General features: G+C 35.3%; 1 protein-coding gene and 1 long non-coding RNA gene across 7 annotated transcripts in view; one reads left to right on the top strand and one right to left on the bottom strand.

Moving 5' to 3' along the window:
- The window catches only part of LOC149795955 (uncharacterized), a 106,356-nt gene extending 90,259 nt beyond the window's left edge, over nt 1-16,097 (bottom strand). For 2 of the 5 annotated variants that reach the window (XM_089965875.1, XM_089965879.1), the window contains exons 1-2: nt 15,907-16,006; nt 11,408-11,514 (exon numbers count right to left, since the gene is read on the bottom strand). In XM_089965875.1, coding sequence (XP_089822001.1) covers nt 11,408-11,507 — 100 coding nt within the window. In that variant the 5' untranslated portion in view covers nt 11,508-11,514; nt 15,907-16,006. Of the gene's footprint in view, nt 1-11,407; nt 11,515-15,424; nt 15,491-15,906 lie in introns of those variants that run through there. The other 3 variants (XM_089965876.1, XM_089965877.1, XM_089965878.1) reach the window with 3 other exon arrangements.
- Nucleotides 16,098-16,343: 246 nt separating this feature from the next.
- LOC149795954 (uncharacterized) lies at nt 16,344-26,381 on the top strand. Of its 2 annotated transcripts, XR_016422461.1 has the most exons (5): nt 16,344-18,294; nt 19,337-19,765; nt 23,270-23,373; nt 24,928-25,004; nt 25,248-26,381. It is a non-coding gene; the product is annotated as an uncharacterized LOC149795954 (long non-coding RNA). The 2 variants fall into 2 exon arrangements; XR_016422460.1 differs by lacking the exon at nt 24,928-25,004.
- Nucleotides 26,382-27,505: the final 1,124 nt, after the last annotated feature.

The raw sequence follows: 27,505 nt of genomic DNA, 5'->3' as shown, positions 1-27,505 counted from the left end.
GGACACTATCGCGCTGTATACCAGCGACGGACGACTCAAACCGGGTGAATCCATCTTGACAATAAATGGAAAAATAAGTACACTTGGCGACAATTATATAACCATGTCGGATTCGTTAAAAAATTTGTATAATAAATTTAACATACAAGCAATTCAGTTCGAGGGGGTACAAGTATCTGTCATCGGTATGCAATTAATTATCAATAGTTTTTTTGGAACCACGACGATAACCGAACCAAATCTTGAAACAATAAGAAATGCTATTTTGGAGTTTACGGCGATGTCAGCCAATTTATCCTTGTTACGAAAAAATGTTAACAAGATTGATAACGCCGTTGATAAATTCTTTGGTAAAAAAAATATCAAACCGGATGAAATCACAATAACTATAAATGATATCACTGCGTATAGACAGGAAATAGAAAAAATCAAAATTATTGTTGAAGCGTTTAGACAATCACTATTGAAAACAGAGCAATCCGAAAGAATAAAAATCCCTCATGAGAATATCATCAACACAGTATACACAATTCAGCATGGATCATTCGATTGGACTCCTACACAGAATACAGTAGATATCACCGCAACTGTTAAGGGTATTTATCGATTGACATTGATTTCGGCGATGCAGTTTAGTATATCATCGTCGAGTTCATCCGGGTTTAATAATACAATATCAACAATTATAGACAAAGACGCAACTGAACAGTTTGTGATTAAGGCCGTTGATAGCAGTAGATTTAGGGCAGACATTACATGGTATGTGGAATTTGTAGCGAATCTAAGTAATTAAAAACACTAGCTCTTTTAAAATAAAAATGACCACCAAGGAAATTGAATCAGAGGTATCACCGACGTCACATCAATATCGATTCGATACCGCAAAAGAATTCTCCGCGAACTTGAAAACGCTTTCCGAACAATACCGTGCAAAAATAAAAAAATACCGCCGAAAAATAACCGCCATCGACGCGGTCGTGTACTCGGTGTCGGGTATAGTGGCCGGTACCGGTGTTATTTTATCCACGGTGACCACGATAGCCCCGATCGCTGTTCCAATCGCTGTCTCCGCGATGACAACAGTTGCTGGAGTCGCCAACGCAATCACTAGGAAGATATCATCGTGTTTTCAGAAAAAACTCAACGAGTATACAGTAAAACATCAAATAGTATCCGACGCGTACTCGAAATTATCCGGGTTGATCTCGTTGTCAATTGATAATTTGTTCGTATCCGATGTTGAATTCTCCACGATGGTCCAGTTGTATAGCTCCGCGATGTCAAAAATCGAGGATTTTCAACTGGAAGCCGAAACCACCTGGTTGTTGAAATTAGACACTAAAGAAAACGAATAATAATAATGTCGCTGAACCCCGAAGGGTCTCAATTACTTCAGCGGATCGTGGAGAACACCACTCCGGTACAAACAAATATGATATCGATAACATCAACGAAACCCGAATTCAGTGTGAACTTCCCATCGCCGGTTCCAGTAAAGGAAATAGCGCTGGCAAAATTGCGAGTATATCACAGTTGGCCTAATATTCGAGCAGACGCATTTAACGGACAACAACCTAATAACTCGCTGGTTTTTGCATGGACAAATAAGCCCGATGGGACCCCAGACTGGAATGAGGTTACAATACCAACTGGGTCATACCAAATAGAACAAATCAATAAAGAATTTCAACGCAGGATAAAATCGATCACAGGAAAAGAATCAAAAATCGCTATTACGGTTCATGAACCGACGTTATCGTCAACGATTGAAATAAACACACCGGGGTATATGGTTGATATTTATAACAGTTCAATAAGAACCATACTAGGTTGGCCTGAGAATCCACCCGCGGACTTGCACACGAATGAGAAATCGTATCATGAGATTAATCCCGGGTATCGAGATAATTTGTCTATTATGAAAAACACGTCATTACCCAGCAGGTTTATATTTCAAGACATGGACACCATGCAGTGGTATTTTCAGTATGACAAAACCCCTGAATCGATCGTCGTATTAACAGTTAATTTAGATGATATCACTAATGCGTTTGCCGAGATTAATTATATTTACCATTCACAACTAGAACAGCTACGGCAAACAAAAGCACGAAAACACGTTGAGGTGTTAAATCAACTCATATCAGACATGGAATATATCAATGAACGAATCGTTAAAACAATATCCGATAACAGCGATGGTAATAAACAAAAACTCCTAACCAAGTATAATATCACAGAAGCCGATTTACCCGATTTAAAGTTTTCAGGATACAACGCACCAGAACTAAGAAAATCTCTTAATGATTTTCTCGGTCCATCAACTAATATCCTCAAACACGATAACGGAGATGGTGGTAGGCATATCGCCCCGTACAACGTAAATATCGCATCGGTGATAGCGATTAATCTAGTGTGTGATGTTATCGAAGGGAGTTACCAGGTAAATACCAAGCAATCAAATCAAGCTCAACAGGGGTATATCCTTTATTCGTTTTCACCAACAGCCCCTCCCGGATTTTTAATCGTTGAGAGTCCGATTAATCCAGTCTATATGAGATGCCATAATCGGTTTTTAACGAGAATTAATTTTAGAATTACCGATCAGTCAAATAACCTAATTGATCTACAAGAGGAGGAGTTAGTGATCACTCTGTTTGTAAGATCATTGTAAATAACCACTTAGCAGCAGAGGGGGCGATGACATCGACGCGGTCGTCGATGTGCTTACCGGACGCTGACGACACTGGGGATCGGCGCGCAGAAGGTGTTAATTAAACCAAATGACGTCACCATCGTGTAGGATGGACCGACGTCGTTTTTTTTTTTACCAGGCGCTGACGACACTAGATCGTTGAGTGCAGAAAGTAATAATTAAGCAAAATAACGATTGGACAAAATGTCCGATTCGCCCCCCCTGCTGCTCCCGGGGGCAATGTCAACCCAATCAACTTAGAATCTTAACGACAAAGCTCCAATAACCAGTCTGGAAACCAAATCATTTGTGGCAACTTCAATGCTCACAATGAACTATGGAGATAAAGTAGAAGGGATAAAAGAGGCAAACTGATTGACGAATGCATTGCTGAATCAAACCTAACCATACTCAAAGATGGATCTAAAAATCGACTTAATCCTAAGGATGGCTCCCTCTCAGCAATTGATCTACTATATGTGCACCCAAACTAGCCCAACTTACTCCCTCACTAATAACATATGTAAAATGATGGAAACAATCAAAGCCAACAGATTAAAACACCACTAAGAAAGTAACAAACTCCTATCAGAAAAATAATGTGGCTTCAGTAACAGGCACTCCACCACAGATCAACTTTTAAGACTAGAAGCAGATATCAAACTAGCTTTCAACTCCAAAAGAAAATCAGACAGACAATTTATACCAGTCTTCCTTGACCTTGAAAAAAGCGTTTGATCTTGTATGGACCAAAGGATTGATTGCAAAACTCAACAACTTTGGAATTACTGGATGCATGTTGAACTGGATCGAAAACTTCCTAACCGATCGCAGAATAATCACTAGAGTAGGTAACACCACCTCAAAAGAATACCCACCCCCCCGAAAACGTTACCTCACAAGGGAGTGTACTCAGTCCTACGCTATTCATGATCATGATTAACGACCTTGACCTCAACCTAGCGACAAAACAGGTTAACATTTCCCAATTCGTTGATGACAGCGGTATCTGAAGGGCAGAAAACCCTGCTAGCAATCAAGTAGTCAAATAAATCCTGAAAAGCCTAGATAACATAGTAAGATGGGCAGATAAATGGAGTTTTAAGATCTCACATGAAAAAATGATAGCAATAATCTTCTCCCCTAAACGCAATAACCAGATAATTTACCCCAACGTCTATATTCAAAACCAGTTAATCAAATATGCTGAAGTAGTAAATTTCCTAGGTATGTTCTTCAATAACCATCTAACCTGGAAACACCAGACTGTGCAACTAATTCAAAATTGCAATAAAGATATTATTCTCTTAAGAAATCTTAAAGGGACTGCATGGGTATTCAATCAAGAAACCTTATTAACCATCTATAGATCACTTATAAGGTCGAAACTAGATTATGGATGCCATAGTTTACAACTCAGCAAAACAAACATTACTTAACAAACTGGATAGCATCCAAAGGCAAGCATTATCTGTTTGCACGTGCACTCTATAATTGACATCCTTGGACGAACTTCAAGTCCTCACTGGTGAACTGCCATTAAAAAAAAAGATATGAAATGCTCCTCCAATACTCCAATCAATTAACAAATCACCCCGACTCACATGCTACTAACAATTAGCAAATGCAACAAACCGTTTAGCCGCAAACTAGTTCCTAACCTACCAGGTGGCAAACAAATCCTAAAACTCAAGGAAAATATGCCAACACTTGCTCGACAAAAAGAGTACACTCACTCTATTGACCCCGCCCCTTGGACAAACCCTATCCCTAGGATTAACACTAGAGTCACGAATTATGGAAGCAAATTGGAACAAGAATCTAAACTCAAAACCATCGTAGGAATGGAAATAAAAGACACCTACTCTGGCTTCGTAAAAATATTCACTGATGGATCCAAAACAACCGAACCTTCCAGAACAGCAGCTGCAGTGGTTATTCCCGAATTCAACATACAAATGGGACCCAGATTACCAGCCCACTGCTCTACTTTTACCATAGAGTTCTGGGCAATAAAAGAATCATTAAAATGGATTAAAGACCAAAAAGTTCCAAAAGCAGTTATCATCAGTGACTCACTTAGTGTAATAGAATCCATCAAATCTCACAGCACCAAACCAAGAGAACAATTCTTGGCTAGAGCTTTTTATATGCTTAGGGAATTATCCACAGCGGATCAGATAGTTGAATTCATGTGGATACCCTCGCATATAGGAATCCCTGGTAATAAGCTAGCCAACAAAGTCGCAAAAACATGTTAGGGAACCCTAACCCTGCACCACTCAGATATAGCATAACATAAGCCCAAAGCATAACAAGAAACTACATTAACCAGAACTGGCAGGAGCACTGGAATCCCACTACCAAAGGCAGGATACTCTACTCCATTATAAAGGAAACCAAAATGCCCATCAAACCACCCAAAGTGAACAGCCTGGACCACAAAATTATCAATCGCATCGTAACCGGAAAAACAAAATTAGAAGGAAGTTTTGGCAAACATCTAATAATAATAATAATAATAATAATAATATAATAATGCTTTATTTATAGAGGGTGACTCATTAGTCAAGGACTATTCTCCCTTGAGGCCCTCTTAAGGAGAGTATAACAATGCACATTATATGAAGATGGCAATAATTACTGTTTATTTTAACATGTTTATTATTAAAATACTAAATTCCATTATCTGTTAGAAACACATGCATGCTCATGATATCTTTTCTTAAATACTCTAATATTTTCAGCAGATTTTACATGTAGTGGAAGCTTATTCCACAGAACTGTACCAGAGTATTGAAAACTCTTTTTAAATTGCTCTGTTCTTGGTTTTGGTATTAGAAGGTTTCCATGTGATATTGATCTCAACTGGTATTGTGCTGAAAAAGGCCTGAATAAGTCTTGAAGATACTCTGGCGCAGTTCCATGTAGACATTTATATAAAAGAACTGCCTTGTGAAAATCTATCCTGTCATATATTGTGAACTATTTGAGTTCTGTAAATAATGTTTTTGAGGGATGATCAACAGATGCATCTAAAATTACATGTGCTGCTCGTTTCTGAAGTTTATAAATCCTGTCAAGCTCAGATTTGGCACGGTTTCCCCATACATTAGAACAATAATCCATTGTTGGAAGAATATATGACTTGTAGTATAGACTGCGAGTTTCCATAGGTAAATATTTCTTGATTCTGCTGAGAAGGGCAATTTTGGATGACAGTGTTTTACAAAGCTTATCAATATGGTCATTCCATAATAAATTATTATCTACAGACACACCTACAAGCCTTTCATGTTTGACATTTTCTAATGGATGATTATTTATTGCAAGAGACAGTTTTGGGTTCCCTGACTTGGTAGTTTTTGTGATGTCCCCAAAATCATACATTTTGTTTTACCTTCATTAATTACCATCCTATTTTGTTGTGCCCAGTTTTGGACTCTGATAAGGTCTGAGTTTAATTTCATTTGGATAAATTCAGTATCAGAACTAGATGTATACAAAGTTGCATCATCTGCAAACAAATCTGTGTTTGTGGATTCATTATTTAATGGTAGATCATTGATATAGATAAGGAAGAGGAGAGGGCCCAAAACTGAGCCTTGAGGGACTCCTGAATGAATAGTGTGAGTCTGAGAGCTAATATTGCCAATGCTTACTTGTTGAGACCTTTGGTTTAGGTATGATCTAAACCAGTTTAAAGAAGGATTGTCAAATCTGTAACAGTTCAACTTTTGCAGCAGAATTTCATGATCAACAAGATCAAAGGCTTTCTTGAAGTCAAGGAAAACAATCCCAGTCATATGTCCATTATCCATTTCCTTCAGCCAAAGATCAATTAATTTGGTAAGTTCTGTTTGGCACGAGTGGTACTTTCTAAATCCTGACTGAGCTTTATCAAATAGAGAGTATGTTTCGAAAAATGTATAGACCTGAATGGCTACATGCTTTTCAAATAGTTTTGACAATACAGGTAGAATTGATATTGGTCTGTAATTTCCTGGATCCTCCTTTTCTCCTTTCTTAAAGATAGGTGTAACCTTTGCACATTTCAGTGTTTCTGGAAAATTACCACTCATTATACTTAAATTTATAATATGCGTTAGTGACTTTGTTATTACTGGTGCAGCAATTTTAAGAATTCGTGGACCAATACCATCCAATCCAGAGGATTTATTAATATTAACCTTAATTAGCATATCAAAAACATCAGCTTCACTAACATTAGCTACTGAAAAATAATTATCATCAGGAATTTTAGCTTTTATAAATAATAGAAGAGCATCAAGTTCAATTGGGATATTAGTCTGGTTCTGAATAATCTTACTGGAGATGCTTATGAAGAAATTGTTGAACATTTCCACAATGTCTTGTACAGATGTTGCTATATCATCATTTTGCTTAAGTCTAGGGGGAAGACAACTGTTCTTGCGTGGGTTCAGCTCTTTTAGATGCTTCCACAATGTTTTGGTACTCTTACTTTCATTAATAGCCTGTTTATAGTAGTTCTCTTTTGCCTTATCTATCAGGTGCTTAGTTTTATTTTTCCACTTTCTATAGCTTTTCATGTCTTTTTTCTTGTGGAAATTATCTCTTAGGTGCCTAGCCTCACTGATCTCAGGGGTAATCCACTTGGGTGTAATTTGGTGTTTAACCCTTTTTGTTTTAATTGGGGCATGCTTGTCTAAGGCTGCATTGAACATCTGATACCATTTGTCCAAGGCAGTGTTGACATCAGCTATAGTGCAGACTGATTGGAAAGGTTTGCAAACTAAATCATTTAAGAACATTTCCTCATCAAACTGTTTGAAGTCCCTGTATTGAATTTCAATGTGTTGGCCATTTTTAGATGATTTCGGAACATGTCTAGTTATACAGACTGGGAAGTGGTCACTCAGTGCATACACTGGTACCTTAATTTCACTTACGTTTTCAGGTTTATTAGTATAGACATGATCAATGATAGTAGCACTTTTATCCGTTACTCTAGTTGGGGTGTTAATTAATTGAGTAAAGTTGTAAGTTTCAAAGCTACTTATCCATGTTAATGGTGGAGTTTTCATATAGTCAATGTTAAAATTACCTAATACGATAATTTCTAAATCTTCCTTAAGTAATGCTTTTTGAATTTGAACCTCAAATCTATCAATCCAATCAGCTGTGGAACTAGGTGGCCTGTAAACCGAACATAAGAGTATTGGCTTTGATTGGGCAAGGGTTACTTCGATCCAGATACTCTCTACCCCAATAGTCTCTAGATCAACACGTCTGTTATAACTAATGGAACTGTCTACATAGAGAAGAATACCCCCACCCCCCATGGATTCCCTATCTTTTCTTTCAAAGCTGAACCCCTGTATTTGGAGAGCCAAATCATCAGTATCGTCGGAAAGAAAGGTTTCACATAGACCTAGAATATTGACTGATCTAGTTTGCTGTAATATTGACTTTATCTCATTCAGTTTAGGGATGATGTGTTGAATATACATGACAATTTTGATCAGAGGATTGATCTTCAGACAAGGCACTAGGCAATGTATTGTTTTTAGACTTGACAGATTTCTTTACATTGCCTTGATTATTTACATAAACATATGAAGAAGATAACATACAAGATCCATCTGTTGTACCATGACCACATGTAGTGGATATTTGAGAATGTTCAATATGAGACTGATTTACATACATACAAGAAGACATTGACATATTAGACACTTGGGGGGCCTCAGAGGGAGAAGTAACTTGAACAGTATCACACAGTTGTTTACATGTTAACAAGTTGCACTTTGTACACAAATCAGATAGTGCCTGAAACCTGTTTATAGAATTATAATTATTGCATTGAAAAGTATACACATATTCTAATGCATTTTGTTGCTGGATATGTGTTGCATAGGCCTGTACATCATAGCCTTCTACCTATTGGTATGTGCACAACTTTTGCTTATGTCCTAGTTCGTTACAAAGATGGCAGCGAATCTGTTTTCCATGCAGACACCGCTGTGTTACATGACCGTGCTCTCCACAATACAAGCAGTTGTCTGACTCATGCCTAACCCCTTTTATAAGTCTTATGTACTGGTCTATATTCCTAAGGAGCATGGCAGTACCTCTGTTGGTCAAGTGGATTTGGTCTCGCTGGTACAATTGTTGGTTCACTCGATTGTCTTTGAAGAAGGTCCAGTATTGCGGAACAAAGAGTATTTGGAAATTTTCACACAACATACTTAGGGTGTCATTTAGTTGAGTCATAAGTGCATCCCTTCTTGGCGGTAGACCTGAGATGATTATTTTACACTCTGCGTTTTTGGACCTGATGGCATACAACAAACTTTCATAATCATCCTCAATGCCCTTCAAAGATTGGCCATTACTGTAATTATTGCCACCAATGAGAAGAATTACAATATGATATGGTGACATATCCATTTCCAATATTTTTACTGTAATAGTGTTAATAGTAGCACCTCTATGAGTTTTTACATCAGTTTTATATAACCCTCTTGTTCTTACTCCTTTGATTATTGATGATCCTATGAGAAGAGATCTGTCTTTAACTATGTTGTTGATTTTGACCAGTGGGGGGTTCAGATGCATTGTTCGAACTTCTTGATTTCCATGACTAGACTGAATGAAAGTTTGGTGACTGCTGTATTTAGCATTTGTATTTAATTTAGCTCCTTGCTGTGGGTAATTGGAGGTTGTCTTTAGAACAGTTTCTTCAGTACCTGGATTTGATGTCGAATGAGACACATGATGGTCAGTGTTTACAGCATGTGCTTTAGCTAACTTTTGGCTCTGCCCATCTAATACCTGTAGAAGAGACTCATCTTGTTTAATTGGTGTGGTTGCATCTGTTTGTGTGCATAATGAGTTTTTTCTAATAGCTGGTTTTGGTATGGTCTGAGTGCCCTGACATGCTTTCTGGTCCTTTGACATGTTTGTGTATTGTGTTGTCTGGGTTTTCTGGCACACTTTTTTGGCACCTGGTTTATCCATTTGAACACTGTGTAGACTCTTTGATTTTAGTGCAGAGAGTTCCTGTTCTAACCTTTCTAATTGGGCCTGGAGAATACCTATCACTACTAAGCACTGTATGGAGGTACAAGGCTGGTTATGGGTTCCATGGAACTCAGAGGAATTTGTTGTACCTGTCATAAACTGGGGTCCTGGAGTTTCCTCCACATTGATAGCAATCTGGCTTATTTCATGTAAAGCTGTGTTACTGTTGACTGGATTTGGAAATCTGTGGGCTTCAGGGATGGGTGTTGAAGCCCTTGGCTGAGAGGTAATTGATTTCAATCTGGTGATGTCTACCATTTGCTGCCAAGTGCTGATAAAATAATTTACCCATTCTGTATAGCCTGGCCCTTGTACATGAATTTTACCAGTTGTTATGTATAGAGTTACTGTGGCAGAATCTGTATCCATGGATTTATAGATCAGTCCATTGTGTGAGTGTCCCTGCTGGAAGTGTAGATTCTCATCCAAGAATTTCTTGATTGTTGGAATATTGTTGGAGTCAGCTGTGATTGTTATACTCTGCATATTATGTTGGATTTTAAGAAAGCTTGGAACTGAAGAGGAGTCAGAGGAGTCAGCCATGTTGGATTTTGGTGTTACACAATCTTGGTAGGTTGAATCTATTTCAAGTGAATATTTCTCTGCAGTATTGAGTGTGTCTATATCCTTTGTATCATTTAAGAGATCATCTTGGGTAAATCCTGAAAATGAATCTGATGAATCTGATTTGAAATATGAGTAGATCCACTGAGACAGTGAAGAAGTGGCCATATTTGTTTTACTGTTCTTTTGTCTGAATATGCAAAAATGCAAATCTGTACTTATATCCACAGACTGAGTTTACTAAGTTACCCTGACACTTTTTGCACTGCCTAAATTAGTTGCTGGTAGCACTTATAACTAGTATATTTTCTTCTGTACAGCTGTATTTCCGAATGTTTCAGGAGCTGGTTAAGAGTCTCATACCATGGCGGCCATTTTTTGATAATGAAGCCAAGCCAGTGTAAATATCAATTGCTATCACTGCAAAACCATTGAAGACCTGCCACATATATTCAATAGCTGCTCAAGATATCAGGAAGCTAGAATGGAATTTTAAAAAGCTGCCCCCCCCCCCGCCCCAAATTGGATCCCCTACCACTTACCTAGATTTCCTCCTTAATAATAAACCCACCATAAATATGACCTACCAAAACATATTTAAATTCCTAGACACATCCAAGCTAAAGGAAACAATGTAAAACACCCTAAAAGCATAAAATAAACAAACCAACCTCACTTAAAAATAAATTTCCATTAGCAGACGGGCACCCTTGACAGGTCATGGGGGAAATGAGGACTCAGCAAGGGTGTCCCTCTAGCTTAAAAAAAAGAACCTGTAAAACATACATAACCCACCCAAATACTCTCTAAAACCAGCAAAGGTTCCCGTCTTAAATCCCAAATATATCCTTAAAAATTTACAAAAATAATATTTCAAAAAAATCTTCTTCTCTGCTCTCTTCTTACCTCTAACATGAAAGACAGCCATGGTAATAATGCGGCCTACTTCTTGATACAAATCATACTAACACTAAAACAGCAAAGAGTTTTCCATCCAATGCAACCTAGCTCATCTTTAGAACAATTTCAGACACAAGAACCAAAACTCAAAATTCATGCAAGTACATCCATTTAGACCAGTACCCTGGAATGAGCAGACTCCTGCCTGCAGATGGTCGCCTGCCTTCCTGGTCACTACCTCCCATGCCTCAGTCTGACACAAGTAAGCGTCCAACACACGCATGAAACATCTAACATAAATAAAAGCAAAAACAAATGAATAACGAGTGTCACTACGGTGTCAGAATCCTTATACAATTCTATCAAGAGGCCTCTAAGAACTATCCAGTCCAGCAGCTAGTAGAAGCAGCTAACTACATTTTTACGCTATAGAGCTACCATTTCCCTGAAATTACCGGAGAGGATAAAGGACTGCAGAAAAATGTAAAGAAGCAGAATAAAAAAGGGAGACCACTGCTTAAAAAATCCTTCTAAGGGCTACCAATACTGCCTCTTATCTAGGAAACCATTTTGGCTTGGTATCCCATTTCGATAAAACTTTTACATACACTAACTTGATCCTTCAATCCACCGGTTCAAAATTCAAACCTTTTATGACCTAACAGTGATCAAACTTTTTATATTTCGCTCAAACATATTAGTTATTAAAAATTTGTAGGGCATCTACAACATACACTATGTACTAGAATTTTTACAATTGTTAGGACATAGGAAAATTTTACAACTTGTTTTGAACTGACCCAACTGCACAGGTGGCTAACACATTATTGGCATTTTTTTCCATTAGTACAGCTAGACTAAATTTGACTAAGTACAGGCTGGCGTTCTTGGGAGTGCATGATATCCATGGCTAGCTTGCCAAGTTCTTTGCCATCTTGCCTTTCTTGGACATCATATAACAGCGAAGATGTGGAACAATTTCCATCCATCCACCTAAAGCTAAGTGTCCCGATGTGACGTCATCGTTGCAACCACTCACAACAAGCGTTACATACTGCTTTCATCGTTGCGACCACTCACAACGGGCATTACATACTGCTTGGGTCGACACCTAGTACAGTCAATAACGGACTGAAATCAACTCCTTGTTAACATGAATGTGTTGTGTCCATTCCCACTGATGAAAGCCCTTTATTTAGGTTGTAAGAGCATATAGTCCTACAACCTAATGGCTAAATTAGCAGTGCTCCTTGAGCACATAAACGCTTGGGGGATGTGGCACTAATTCCTTCCCCCAGGAACATTTAGCATCCTACTGTGCAGAAATAAACCCGTCGCTCATGCCCTTCTGCGCACATGCAACATAAATCCAAGTAATCAATCAATCAATTATCATAATAAAAATATTAATAAAATTGTTCATCTCTATTTAGTCATAATTATATATATAGAGAGAGAGAGATTGATTGGCTTTAAGGCAAATAATTTCCCCAACATTTATTTTGTATGTGTATAGGTTACAAAAGTCTCTATTGTAACTCATACTCACCTTGTTTTATTGTTATATGTGTATATATGTTTGTATCCAACACTAAAGTGTATGATAAGTTGATGATCATACATACTGAGATTCTCACCTCTCAATCAATCATAGCAAATCGTTACACTTCTTTAGGTTTACTTTATGGTGTATTTGTGTGTGCGAGAGAGAGTGTGTGTGTGTGTGTGTGATTGAATATTGTAGTCATTACCGGTCTAGAGAGAGTTCTAGGTGGACATTTTCCTGGCATCTACAAATCACTGATGTTTGTTTGTAATTTAGATGTAATGTTTCTTAATCTATATGCATTATTTTACACCAAGTTTCCTATCGATCACAGAACATTGTGCATTTCTAATATTATGGATTTTTACTTTTATAGTGAAAATGGATAGCACAAACATAAAAATACTATCTGGGGACTTGGAGACTTTGAAACATGTAAAGATGTTTTTGATTATCTTAGAAAAAGATCTGTGTAATATATTGCTTACAAGATACAGAGTTTACAGAGGATAAAGTTTCATGTATCAGAGCACAATGGGGTTATGAATTTATGGTAAATTGTTACAGATCCAACTCGAGAGGAGTTTGTATTCTATTTAATAACAACTCTGAGTATGGTATAAAAGAATGCAAAAGGGATAGTAATTTGATTGCATTAGATATTCAAATTGGGGAAAGGAATTTCACTTTAATTAATGTATATGGGCCAAAGAATTATTGCAAAGAATTGTACAATAATATAAATGATATTATATATGAATACGAAAATAAGCCTGTGATAGTATGTGGGGACTTTAACTTGGTTCAAGATCCAGAATTTGATTCAAATAAGACCGACTATATCAGATTCATTATTTCTAGATACAGTGCTGATGAAAATCCGTGGAAAACTATTCATATGCTTCATATAAAAAGAAATGTAAACTAAAACAGGAAATAAAACTTGTTCGGCAAATACAATCCATACAGATTGGTTCCATTGGATCTTATGATTCAGAAATACTGAAGTCTAAAAAGAAGGAGCTTGAAAATTTGAGAACAGAAAAGCTTCTGGGAAGTATTATTTGATCCAGAGTAAAATGGATAGAAGAGGGTGAGAAACCAACCAAGTAACTTCTGCCACCTAGAAAACAGAAACTATGCAAATAAAACAATCACAAAATTAATTACTGATGACAATGAAATTATTAGTGGTCAATTTGATATTCATGGGGAAGTTTGATTATTATAATAACCTGTATAATGAGGAAAATGAGGTAGGGAATAGAGACTTAGAGGACCTTCTAATAAACTATTAAATTCCTAGACTTAACTAAGAGCAATCTCAAAGATTAGAAGGCAAAGCTACCAAAACAGAAGTAATGGATTGTTTAAAAAGTATGAAAATTAGCAAAAGCCTGGGATCGGATGGTTACACAGCTGAATTTTTAAAAATCTTCTGGATTAACATTAGGGTATTTATAGTTAGAACAATTAATGAAACCCATGAAACTGGATCATTTTCAAATGTTTTTACACAAGGTATTAAAACCTGCATACCCAATGAGGATAAACCTAAGCAGTACCTGAGGAAATGGCATCCAATTCCTCTCTTAATGTTGAATACAAAACTAGCATCAGGATGTATTGCCAAAAGGATTAGGTCAGTACTGAATAAAATAATATCTGAGGATAAAACTGGTTTTGTAAAAGGAAGATACATTGATGAAAATGCAAGTAATGTATACGAGATAACGCACATTACAGAATAGGTACAAATTCCGGGTGTATTTGCAACTATTAACTTTTTTTAAAAAAATCATTTGATTCTATTTCATGGAAATTTATTCGTAATGTTCTTACTTTTTTAATTTTGGACCTTGGACCAAAGTATAAGGCACTGGGCTAAAATTTATTATTGCACAATTTCATCAAAATGGCTTTCTTTCCGAATTTTTCAAAGTTTCCAGAGGTTGTTGGCATGGTGATCCAATATCCCTTTATCTCTTCTTATCATGTATAGAAATATTGTCTATACTATTAAAAATTAATTAAAAAAATTACATGCATCAAGTTAAGGGAAACAGAATATTTGCTTTCACAGCTTGTAGGTGACTACGTTAATTCTTAATGGCTCTTTTAAATCCTTAAAGTATTGAACTTCTTTGCAAGGTTTCAGGACTGAAACTGAACATTGCCAAAACAAAGTAAGTGTGGATTGGAAACAAAAAGTACTTCCAGTTCAGTACCATAAATGTAGTTCTAGTCTATTTTTTATAACATTTTTTTTTCCTCTCGGAATTTGGTGGTGATAGAAGATTTATATTTATGAATTTTTGGTAGGTTTTGAAAGGTAAGTGTTTATTCTTGAGAATATGAGCTCAGGGTGTGGTGTTCCATGTGTATTTCGGCGACAGTGCACAGTGACTAATAAGGCCTTTGTGATGATCCGGAAGTGAAATATGTGTTCTGTTTACATGCGGCTCTGTTGACAGTCCATTCTCTAACAAAAATGCAGGTCAACCTTTGACAAGAACTTCGCCGTGAATTTATTTTTGAAGGTATTTTAGATTAACACATGATTTGTATTGACTGTCACACAGTGGAAAGGTCAGTATTGAGATACAAATGTAGAGAACACGTAGTAAAATTAATTGTGTTATATGTCCTCCTACCTCGTGGACACAACAAATAAAGTTGATGCTGTCCCCCAAGCAAATATGGCGTACTAGTTATATTGGACCACGTGACTAGATGACGTCAGTAAGACAGCCAGGACTGGCGACAAAAGTTCGGTAAGTGTTGATACACACCTAGGATTTACTGGTTGGCAGAGATTGGATTTGGTGAAGATGTGGGATATACGGATCGTTAATATACCCCTAAAACTGATCGTAAAACAAAGGCCACAAAAATATCACATTAAGTGTCAAAAATTGTTCGATAATTGGCGTAATGCGGACATAAGTCAACAATGTTTTTATCAACAAGCTAAAAATTCAATTCAACCCCAACACCACTCATCAATAACAACACAGGTTTTGAGCCAGTACTAATATTAGTACTCGTACGTCGTAGACGGACTACGTCAACACTTTAACATCGTAGCTAATTTGGGCTTGATATATCGGGCTACATTAAAATTAAACCAAATTACCTGAAACATGTACCGTTCTTACAAGGTGGCCCATTTTCCCTCGCAACAGTTACTCCGCAGTAATGTGTCGCACATCTATTTTGCAAGGTCCTAAAATTTGTATTTGGCTATGTACGATCATTATATTTATTTTGCAGAATTTTGCTCGTATTGTTGTAGCATATACAAAACTACAATTATTTGCTAATAACATATTTTGCAATGAATTTCCTTCTTTACGTCACCGACACATTTTCTTGGAATTGAACCTAACTACTTTCGATATGTCCACAAATAGATCATCAAGCGATAACAACGTAACTAGTGGTCGCTTCAGTCGGGCCGAGTGCTACCATCTTACTAGTTTTGTACAGTTGTTGTGGGGTTTAACGCCATTTTTCAGGAGTGGGGATAATGGAGAAATCCTACTAGTCATTAAATATTCATATATTGAGATATGCAAATCTACCGCTAAAACAATGGCTTTGATTGGTTGTACAATACATTCTCTCAGAAACAATCCCATAAACCACCAATTCTACTTCCTGCTTCCGCTTGAACCAAAATTCGTGTGGATACCATTCAGATTTGAGCAATAACAATTATTAATTGCTGCATCTTAGCTACAATTTTCTTCGTTTATATATATTTAAAAATTATCAGACATGCAGGTAATTATAACTGCTGACGCTTTCATTTATTTGACAGTTTATGTTAGTGCGCAAATTTAACTAGTTTGTATTGACCATAATCACGTTGCCAACTGCTAGACCAATTTGAATTTTCGTTTCATTCTTTTATCAATTTGACTTTATTTTGTCTTTTTGTGAATATTGTTTTAATTTATTTGATATTGTACTTACATTGCTAAGTTTTTTGTTCATTTATATGTCTTATCGTTTGATTGCTTCGTAAGAAGTTTAGCTTGCTTAGTTATTCACATACTACTATAGTCTTGACTCTGCATCCCTATTTGTTTGTACCCCCCTACCGATTTAAAAAACTTGAACGTTTAATGTGATAAAAAGTGCATAGAACTTAGTCAATTGAATCAATGATTTATAATTTATAACCTGACTGTGACCAGAATGGCCCTAATACTGGCATCCCCTGCACCATTTCATGCTTAACGGATTTCCCATACTAACACGGCACTAGGCTAGTTTATTTCCATCAGACAACATAATGACGTAGTTCATCCTGTTCAGTAACTGCTGAATAATTGCGTAAGTTACATAACATTGAGAATTTGGAATTATATCCCTCTGCATATTTGAACATAGAAATTAAACTGCTTGTTAAATCCACATGAAAAGCAAATTTGTAGTTGTCATTATTTTCCTTTGCTTCATTTGATACTGTAAATATTGGAAGCAGACAACTTATGTATGTACATCTGTAGTCGTGATACACCCCTTTGCTGAAAATGGACTTGTCCAGAAACTGGAAATGGATCCGAGCATGTCCGTCTATTACACGGAAAACTTCTGTTCAGCATGAGACGTGCATATGATGACGAAGTTATTTCCACTCTACTCCGAGTCAGGTTAGAAACAATAAATCAATGAATGAATTGACTAAGTTCCTTGCATTTTTTATCACATTAAAAGTTTCCCATTATTTAAATCGGTCTGGGGGTACAAACAAATGGGTTTGTATTATCAGACTATAGTTAAGGTATTATTAGAACTGCTAGCATTAAAAATATACTAGAAAGTATTTTATTAGTTATATTAATTTGATAAGTGTTCACGCGTTTCTACCCCAAGATAGTAGTTTGTTTTCTGAAGTGTTTATGATTAACTTCATTTTGATTACACTTGATATAGGTTGAAAAATTCATATAATTTCATGTTTATGTCATTGCTATTTTCTTTTTAAAAAGACAGTTACTTCTTTTAAAGGGGCCGAGTGGTCTAAAGTGCTCTTTGTTACTGATCACTGCCATCTCACCTCTGTCTGCGTGGCTTTGAGACTAGGATTCGGCTAACGTGGGTATGTGAGAAAGCTTGCCAGTAGCTTCTCATGGGTTGGTGGTTTTTCCAGGGATTTTCCGTTTTTTTCCTGCACTATTAATACTGGCTGCCATGCATAGCCTGTCATGTGCTGAAATATGGCGTTAAACGCCACAACAGCAACAACAACTTCTTTTAAATAGTTGATATTCATTTCATATTCATTGTATATTTTACATAGCTGCTGCATACTTGCCAGAGTGTCAATCATTTTCATTGCATGTGATTCAAAGTTGAAGCAACTCTGTGGTATTCTGAATCATCCCAGCTTATTCCTGTTGTGTATTCCTGGTGCAAAATTGGTTGTAGATATCACCAGTTTTAAATCCAAAGTGTTAGACATTGTCTGTGCCCAAAATCCTGATGTTGGAAAAGATGTGAACATATTTACAAGGTATTTTTAATTGTCAGTTTTACTTTTGAAACATTTGTAATTATTTGTGCCCAATATTTGCAGCAGAACTATTATAAATTTGTACTGTATATTTAATTTATTATATTGATCTTACAGAGTAGAACTGGCAGCGGCTAGTGACGAATTCCAAACAATCTCTCTAATTAGAATAAGACCATCATAATTTTCACGAATATTTTTGCATGTTTAGCATCCATATTGTCTAGTCATCCTACAGTCTAAGACATGGACCCTAATTGTTATGTTTTGGGGTCGAGGTCTTACTGTCGAATTAATGTCACCTAGCATCATAATGAGAAGTCAGATTTCAGAAATATCTCATTTTTACAGCCCATATCAACACTTTTCTACAAATTAAAGTCATAATGTTTTAGCGAGATTGTTCTTACTCTGATGCTCTTTTTCTAATAAATTCAAATTCTCCCACAATCATGTGGACCTGTTTTCAAGTTATGTTGGCCTACATTTCATTTGCCTGGAATGTTATTTATGGCGGGAACGACGTAATTGGATTAAGTTGAAGTATGTTTCTTTAACAAAATGAATAAAACATACAAATATAGAAGAAAGTGTTTCAATAGCTTTATTTCATTCAAGATTCTTGTCATCATTTTAACCAATTTTGGTATTCTCGGTTTCCAACAAGCTACGTTTATTAACTAACAACCCACCAAATACCACAAATAAACAGGCTTAACATCACGAGGAGGGTAACATTAATTAGGTAATATATACATGACTTTATGAGAAAATTTGCACCATTGCAAATGATTTTTACATTGCTGCAACAAAATTTAAGTGCATTGTTCCTAAATCTTGCCATATGATGTCAAAATGGGATAGTTATTTATGCTTAGAGCTTGAGAGTTGAACAAATTAACCCTGGTAGCAGATGTTTCTGTTTGGATCATTTTGTTTATATTTCCAAATAACAGCAGTTACCATGGTGATTTTCTGAAATTTTCACAGATTTATTAGTCACATTTTAGTTTAGTTAATTCTTTTGGTGCATTTCTTTCAGTTGTTAGAGAGACTTTATTCATCAGCTGCTGGAAACGAATCCCATGTTGTTGGTCAATGTTTGGAATTCTGCCTCGAACCACCATTAAATTTAAATCATAGCATTGAAACTCAACTGTTTTACCAGACTTACAGAGAGGATGTGCTGCACTAAATGATGGCATTTTTAAGCCGAGAATGTGATAAGTGCCATTTTATTGACTATAACCCATTGTTTGATCGAAGTGTGCATTTGGCACTTGATGGACTCCATGTAAAAAGAAATGGTGCATATGTATTGAAAACAGTATTGGAGTCATTTGTTATGGTGCAGATAAATAGCGCTGAATTTTTTTATCCTCGGACCTGTGCCACCCGTATGACTTATGCAGATGTAGTAAAGCAGTTTCCATCCAGAGAGAAACTTAATTCGATGGATTACAAGGATAAGGTGATTAACATAAATTATAGTTTTTACTTAAAACTTGCTTTTAACATGAATAAGGTCACATAGTCATATCAGTCTATATTCTTTAAAGTTCTTTGGTAATTATTTCATTTTAAATTTTTCTTTGAATGGCATCTCCATTACGGCAATAGGTCCATGTTAAATCATAATATTGTGCCCCTACTTGTTTTTTAAAAAGTCCAAACTCATGTTTGTCTTTTTAAAGAGACGGGTAAAATTATTAATGTACTTATTATTTACTTAAGAGTAATTGGACTGACCAAAGTACAGATAATTTGTTTACGTATATTGATAATGTTTTATAATTATGATATCCATGTTCCACTTTATGGTTGATAGTCATAGGTTAGGTTAGGCCTACCACAGGCTTGTCCAGGCTCCGACTTTTGAATGATGTCTGGGTTTTCACAAAGATTTCATGGAATTATTCATATGAAATATGATTTATATGATCATGTCATATCTGCACCCATCCAGAAATTGTGAAAGTCATTGACACATCTTTTGTTCATAGATCAAAATTATTATACTCTAGCTTTATCTGTGCAGTAACATTCTTTGCTATAGCTATCTAATGCCTAATAGTTGTGCACTAAAATAATATGTCTTTGGCATGTGTTAGACATCACTATAGACCATGGGTGCACAACCCCTGGCCAGATGGCCGAATCTGGCCCATAAACTTGTTCTGTCCGGCCTTCAGGACAAATTAAAACAACACAGAAATCTGGCCTGTGAACAGTAATAGTATTAAAGAAATGTGTCTGTGGCCCTCAAGTGGTCTTAGAAAATGCAATCTGGCCCTTGGCCAAAAATGGTTGTGCACCCCTGCTATAGACTATGACAAGGAAACCTTATAGTTATGTAATTGATACATTGGTAAAGCTTCATTAAAAATCAAATAAAACAAATAAACATCTTTCTCTGATGACTCGAATTGCTATCAGTTACAATACAAATGATGATATAAATCATGCCACTTTTTAATGTAAATGTAATCTCAGAATGTGCATGTTAATTTACAGTAAAATTATACTTGTCAGAATGTGTATCTTAATTTACCATTAAACTATCCTTTCATCAGCATATAATAAAATCATTAAGTGTGGCATATCTTTATTCACAGTACAAAAGCTCAGTATGTTCACTACCTTCTATAATGGTATTATTTCTAAAATTACTATTTATTATTCAGTCATAACAAAATGTGTTCATTATGCACCAGATTGGTTTCTTTTTTATTTCAATTCATTTTAAGAATGTACACACGTTAGAAAGGAAATTTGTTATATTGTTACTACTGACAATATTTTTTGTAATTAAAAAAACATTTGCCTGGCCTGCAAAAGTCTAAAACAACTAAAAAGAATATAAACAACATTCATGCAATGGGAATTTTCTATTTCTAATTAAGGTATACAAATCGTATTGGGGTTCCTGTGGGTATTTATGAAAGCCAGTGGGTTTCAAAATTTTGTGAGTACTTAACTTACTTTTGCTTCATTTGTACATATGATATTCAAACAATGTTGTTTACTGCTCTAATAATTGATTTATATTTTGCCCAAAATTTACATGAAACCTAAAAATTACAATATTTGGCCATCTTAGAAATTAAGGTTTAGTACTGTACATCTAATCCATTATGCAAGGCCATGCCTGCTATATTTTCCATTTATAGAGTATATAATCAATCTTGCAGCTTAGTTAAAACATATATTAACTTATTCTGTAGATGACAAAACTGAATCTGTTCACTCATACAAAAACAAAATGTGCCCACTGAATATGTATTTGATTCAAGTTTATCCAATGTGCATGTGTTCATTAATACATACATTATGTGTGTGTGTGTGTGTGTGTGTGTGTGTGTTATTACAGACTATTGGAACCTAGGTAAATGCAACTTAAGTTTACATACTTAAAGCTGTTACTGTTTAATATTGTTATTTTTCTTGTCTTTTCCCTTTTTCCATGTGATATTTTTACATGAGCGGAAAAATAATCATCAGTGATTCTATTGTTGGCAAATAGTAATTTACTGACATCTGTATAGCTACTTTGCTACGTTATGATTACTAAGTCATCTGAGAATTGTTAACTGTTAGCGATTATTTACTGAACATAGACTGAAAATGTCCTATTCATTTCTGTATGTGAAAAACTGACATTGCCAGCAATATGAATCTATCTTACACTTTTTACATAAACTGCATATTTGCAAAATGTTAATAATAATGGAAATTACATTTTTATGCATCTTTATTTCACAATAATTGTTTGATATTAGAGTGAATATTCTTCACCAGATTCCACCCCTTTCAGCCCATGTGTGCAGCCGTCATTATAATATTGTTCTCATATTCTACATTTTTTCTTTCCCGTGAAAGGCATGCACTTAATTTTACAGTTATAATTCCAGTGACACGTTTACATGGTCTTTTATATAACTGTAGCAGGTTTCCTTTTCTTATGTGTCAAGAGTTAATGCTGATACTTTGAGAAATTTATTTCTATTAAAAAATAATTCTCAGGAAGATAACCATTTAAATGTTTTTGCAGATATGTACTTTGTTATGCAGGTTAGAGCAGCATGAGATATTAGTGAATGTCAGTGAGGATGTTGCTGTAATTTTGTTGATTTTTAAGAAGCATTTTTAAGGTTTTTGTATTTGTCTACATTGAAAAGTGCGACTCAATTACTGTCAGATATTTCTTTTCTCATTCATGTATCTTTGAGCATAATAATAGTGCACTGAAACTTTAGAAAATGTGAATCACATGCTACTGTCAGCACAAATTGGTGAAATCACAAAAAAAAAATTAAACAAGTTAGGCTATGAAAATATTTTGTCTAGAAAAATCTACTGTGGCAGATAACAGTATTTTGGTCCTTAAGACCTTAATCATGATTATAGTAACTTTGTAATGACAATAATAACTGATTCGTTATTACAATTGTACTTATTACAGTTGCACTTATTTGGCTGAAATATATTATTCACTGGGTAACATATTCAAGTAATCTTGTGCATAGTAACAGTGACAACAAGTTATGTTTGTTGGTTGCTAACCACTATTGAAGAAATGTATTTCAGCAGTGGCATGTGAAGCTGGAAGAAGAACTCTCAAAACCACCTACTGCATTAGTCATAAATAAAAAACAATTATTTCTGGTAACCTAACCATGTTAATGGTTACTTACCATGAATTTCTTTATGTTTAAGTTGTGAAAACCTGACCATTGGTGAATGATAACCCAACCCCTCTATTATATACCCAGTTTTCTGTATTCACTGTCACATTTTTAAGGCCATCTTGATTATCATATGAGTAATTCGTGGAGAACAATTGAATGTTCAGAATATTTTTTGTTTTCCACTTCTTTATTTACTGTTCTCTGGAACATACATGATATTTAAGGTAGCAATGAAAATAATTACTTATTTAAACATTTTAATTTTTTATATTTTATCACTTTTGCAGGAACAGTTTTCTTTCCATTTTATTGAAGAATGGGAACAAGCTTTACCTCTAGGACAGTTATGAAAAATAACTACTGATCTGCATTTTTATGTCCAGTTCCATTGGTGAGATATTACAATAATTATCATTAGAAATGCACCTTGAAATTAACAGATACATGTTTTTGGTTCACTGATAGTTCTATCTATGGCCTAACTTCCATGATCCATATTTTATGGTATAGTTAAACTTATGATTTTCTTATTTTTCTGTGATTTAGTTTTACCTTTATTAAACACGATATTTTCCATTGGTACACCAGCCTTGAATCACACGTCTGGACTTTTAAAATGCATATTTTCCAGATTGACAATAGCAGAACATTATTTTTTATTACATCTTACTGAAAACTGACCAAACTTATGGAAAAAATCAACTATGATACTGACACCTTGTTAGGGTTGGCAGGTCTTCTTCCTCGATGTATCCATTTTACTTCCCCACCATTAAGACTGTCTGCCATATACGACCATTTAAGTGTCAACATTGGTATTAAAACCTCAATTCCACCACCATTACATGATTGCCTTGGTACCTAGGAAAAGTTTTTAATATTGTCAATACTAACATTAACTCAGTTTATGTATTTTTAAAAAAAAAAATTGGTCCAAAGCCATGGCCAGCGAAAGTCCCTGTGATTTTACTTGAGTAGGAAAATAATGAAAACTTATGCCAATGTTGGCTGATAGTAATTTACTAATGGCTGTGAAGCTGCTTTGTTACAACATGATTACTAAGTCATTGAGAACCGTTAAGGCTTATTGATTATATACTGAATATAGATACCAACATACATTGATAATGGTTTATTCATTTCTGCTAGGAGAAAACTCAAAGTGCCAGTAATATCAGTGTATATTATAGTTTGTTCATAAACTGCATATATATTTGCAAAATGTTTATAATAATGGAAAGTACATTTGTATGCATATTTGTTAAAAATTAATTTCTTTTATAGATCAACATAAATATTCTCCAGATTCCACCCATTACAGCCCATGGGTGTATCCTTATCATATTGTTAGCATTTTCTTAGTTTTCAATTGTTTTTTCTTTCTTGAAAGACATGTTCATTTTGACATTTATAATTCCACCAGAGACACGTTTATATGGTCTCTTTTTAACAGGTGTCTTTTTCTTTTGTATCAGGTTTGCTGATACTTTGAGTAATTTCATTCTGTTCGGTTTTTTTGTAAGGAAGATATCTTTTTAAATGTGTGCACTGATGTATACTTTTTTATGCTGATTCGATCAATATGAGATAATAGTGAATATTGGTGTTTATTCCTGTAATATCACAAACAGCTATTCATAACATATACAAGGGAATTGTTCAATGTCAGTGTATGATTGTATCAGTCAGAAAGTTATTTTTTGAACCAATAATTTAAGAAAAGACTTGATTATAATTGGGGTATTATAGTTTATTGTTGCAACTACTGTGAAAGTAATGTCTGCTCCGAAAATGAAATTAAGGATAATGTGCTAATTAAAATGGTAGTTGATAAAAAAATTATTTGGATGTATTAAACTTTTACATCTGACCATATTAATGTTGACATTATTTTTTGTTGTTACCGGTTGCCATCATTTCTTGCCATCATATAATTTTTTTTAAGGATAAACACATTCATGCTGCCTTTACAAACCAGTAGCCAAAAATGAAAGATTATTCCAGAGAATTGCCCCTGCAAAGGTACATAGAAAATATAAAGTTTGATCTGTATTTCCATATCCTATATTGTTTTGTGACTACTTCTTTTACAGTTGACCAGTAAAAGTAAACTCTTATCTTTAGATGTGATCAATTTTTCAGTCACTATTCTAGAAATATAGTAAATAATAAACTATTATTTAAAATAATGCAGCTTGGTTATCATTTATGTCCTTTTCCTTTTGCAGTAACATTATAACTGTTGAAACTGTTCTTTCATTGTAGGTATTCAGCTGTTCTGAGTGTCCTGTGAAATTCACTAAGGAAGACTTCTTTTGAACCATTACCTGTGCAGACATGTTCCTCATATAAGGGAAATGGAGAAGATTATGTGCATGTTTCTTAAGCATTTATGCCAAACTCTGAAATACCTGTTCAGAATTTAACCCAGTTAATTTTCTTATTGGCAACATAAATGCATTAAAATTTATGTATTATATATTTGGTGTTTTTAACTTGGAAATATGTGATATGAAGTTGTATTGGTTGCATTTTCCAGTATAGGTTCACAGGTATTGTTTTTTCCTAGAGTACTATATTAGCTCTTTTTTGTCCTTAGGTTATGGCAGTCATCACCACTTTTGAATGAGAAAAACTTCTACTTTTTTTCCCCTTGAACATAACTACATCACATTGTACATTTTTAAAATTAAGTTATAAGACATGTGCTGGTTACAGACACAATTCACATTATTTCTCTGTCTATAGTGATCCAAACTGTATTTGCATTTATGAGATGAAATTTCAAAATGCCACCAGTGTCCATACATTACTTATGAATGCTATACAAATGCAGTGCTCAGGATTTTGAGTAGCAAACTGCAGAATTTATTTCAAAGATACAGCTTCTATGAGAAAACTGGATACAAGATGACAACACAGAAGTTATATCTCCCATGTCCAATTCTTTACTGCAGGAAACCTCATTACATCCACCAGTTGTTAACAATACAATTGTGAAAGAAAATGTGATTTATCAGAAGTTACCATTGCAAAAACTGTGTTTACAGCCAATTTGGAAAAATCACATAAAGCCATTTGCATTGAACATGACATGATCACTCACTTGATAGAGTGCCATTTCATGGATTCAAAAAAAAAAAGCAGCTTCAACTGTTTGACGATGCTGCTATCAATGTATTCACTTTTCCAAATTGTTTAGTGTAGAGGGGGACTTTTCATATTTACATTACTTAAAATAGAAGTGGACAGCAGTGAAGTACCTATTTATTATATATGAAATAACAATTGGAATTTGAAGAAAATGCGTCTAATTTTGTTTTTTGGAATTTTAGTTTTTTCAACATTTTTAAACTTTGATAATCATGTATACAGTGTACATTAAATACCTTCTTATCATCCTATTTTTGAAATTGTATTTGTGCACATATACGGATCCCTTGATAAAGTTATTATGTTAACCAAAAATTTCTGGATTTAGATAAGATTTATTTGTGATTGTGATAATATCTTCCTTATGTGTATAGTATACAAGTTTTTTTGGTTTTAACACTGTAGCCCAGGGGTGGGCAAACTACGGCCTGAGGCCCACCAAGGGTTTTCGTGCGGCCTGGGAACAAGTCATCATTCGCACTGACTCTGTTTGTGTTACTCTGTTTATGAAAAAAATGTGCTTGTTTTGAAGTTTAAGTTTTCAAATATTAACAACATATTAACAACTGAAAATTAATTGTCATATTCACCCCGACCCAGAGTAGCCCAGTTGAAACATGTATAATCAAAGTAATTCTGACAGGCCATTGTTTGATGTCGAACATTGCCGAAGGCTAGCACTAATCCATTACGTAAGATTGTTGTGGCTAGAAGTGAAGAACCGGACATCGGAGTTGCGAAGTCACAGACAGCCAATTGTCACCTAGGTGTCGAAATGTTTCCAAGATCAAAAGAAATTGCCTGAAGAAGTGGGAGTGTCTTAACTTCTTTCCCTGCAAACAGACAGACAGGTTGAACTGGCCGCTAAGACGATTGGACAGGGGCACAGCGCCACCCAATCAAAATCGAGATGGGGGGAGACCTTGATTTGGGTAGAATGATATCCCCACGTTTTCCGGCAAAAGTTAGTTCCCTGAGAGAAATTACCCAGAGAAGAGGTTAGCGTAACTCCAAATAGCCATTCGTTATTGGCGGGGAAATTCTAAGTACAGAAAGCTTCAAATAAGGAAGCTTTGAGGGACGGACCAGTTTCAGTTTGGTCCCGTAGTCTCAGATAGAGAGACGGAGGAAAGGAGAAGAAGTTGAAGTCTGGGAGCGAAATTGGAGGAGGAGATAATAGAGAGGGAAAGGAGAAGAAAGGAGAATTTGAAGTCTGGGAGTGAAATTGGAGGAGGAGATAGTAGAGAGGGAAACGGAGACAAAGGAGGAGTTAGAGGAACGGAAAGAAGGAAGGAATCAGCGGGAAAGAAATAGATGAGTAGATGCAAAGACGGGGAAAATCGAACTCACACTGTAAATCACGGGATGAA

The sequence above is a fragment of the Sinohyriopsis cumingii genome, chromosome 7 (genome assembly GCF_028554795.1).
Source record: "Sinohyriopsis cumingii isolate HCF-2022 chromosome 7, ASM2855479v2, whole genome shotgun sequence".
Lineage (NCBI taxonomy): Eukaryota > Metazoa > Mollusca > Bivalvia > Unionida > Unionidae > Sinohyriopsis > Sinohyriopsis cumingii.
This window is presented reverse-complemented; position numbering and strand designations above follow the sequence as displayed.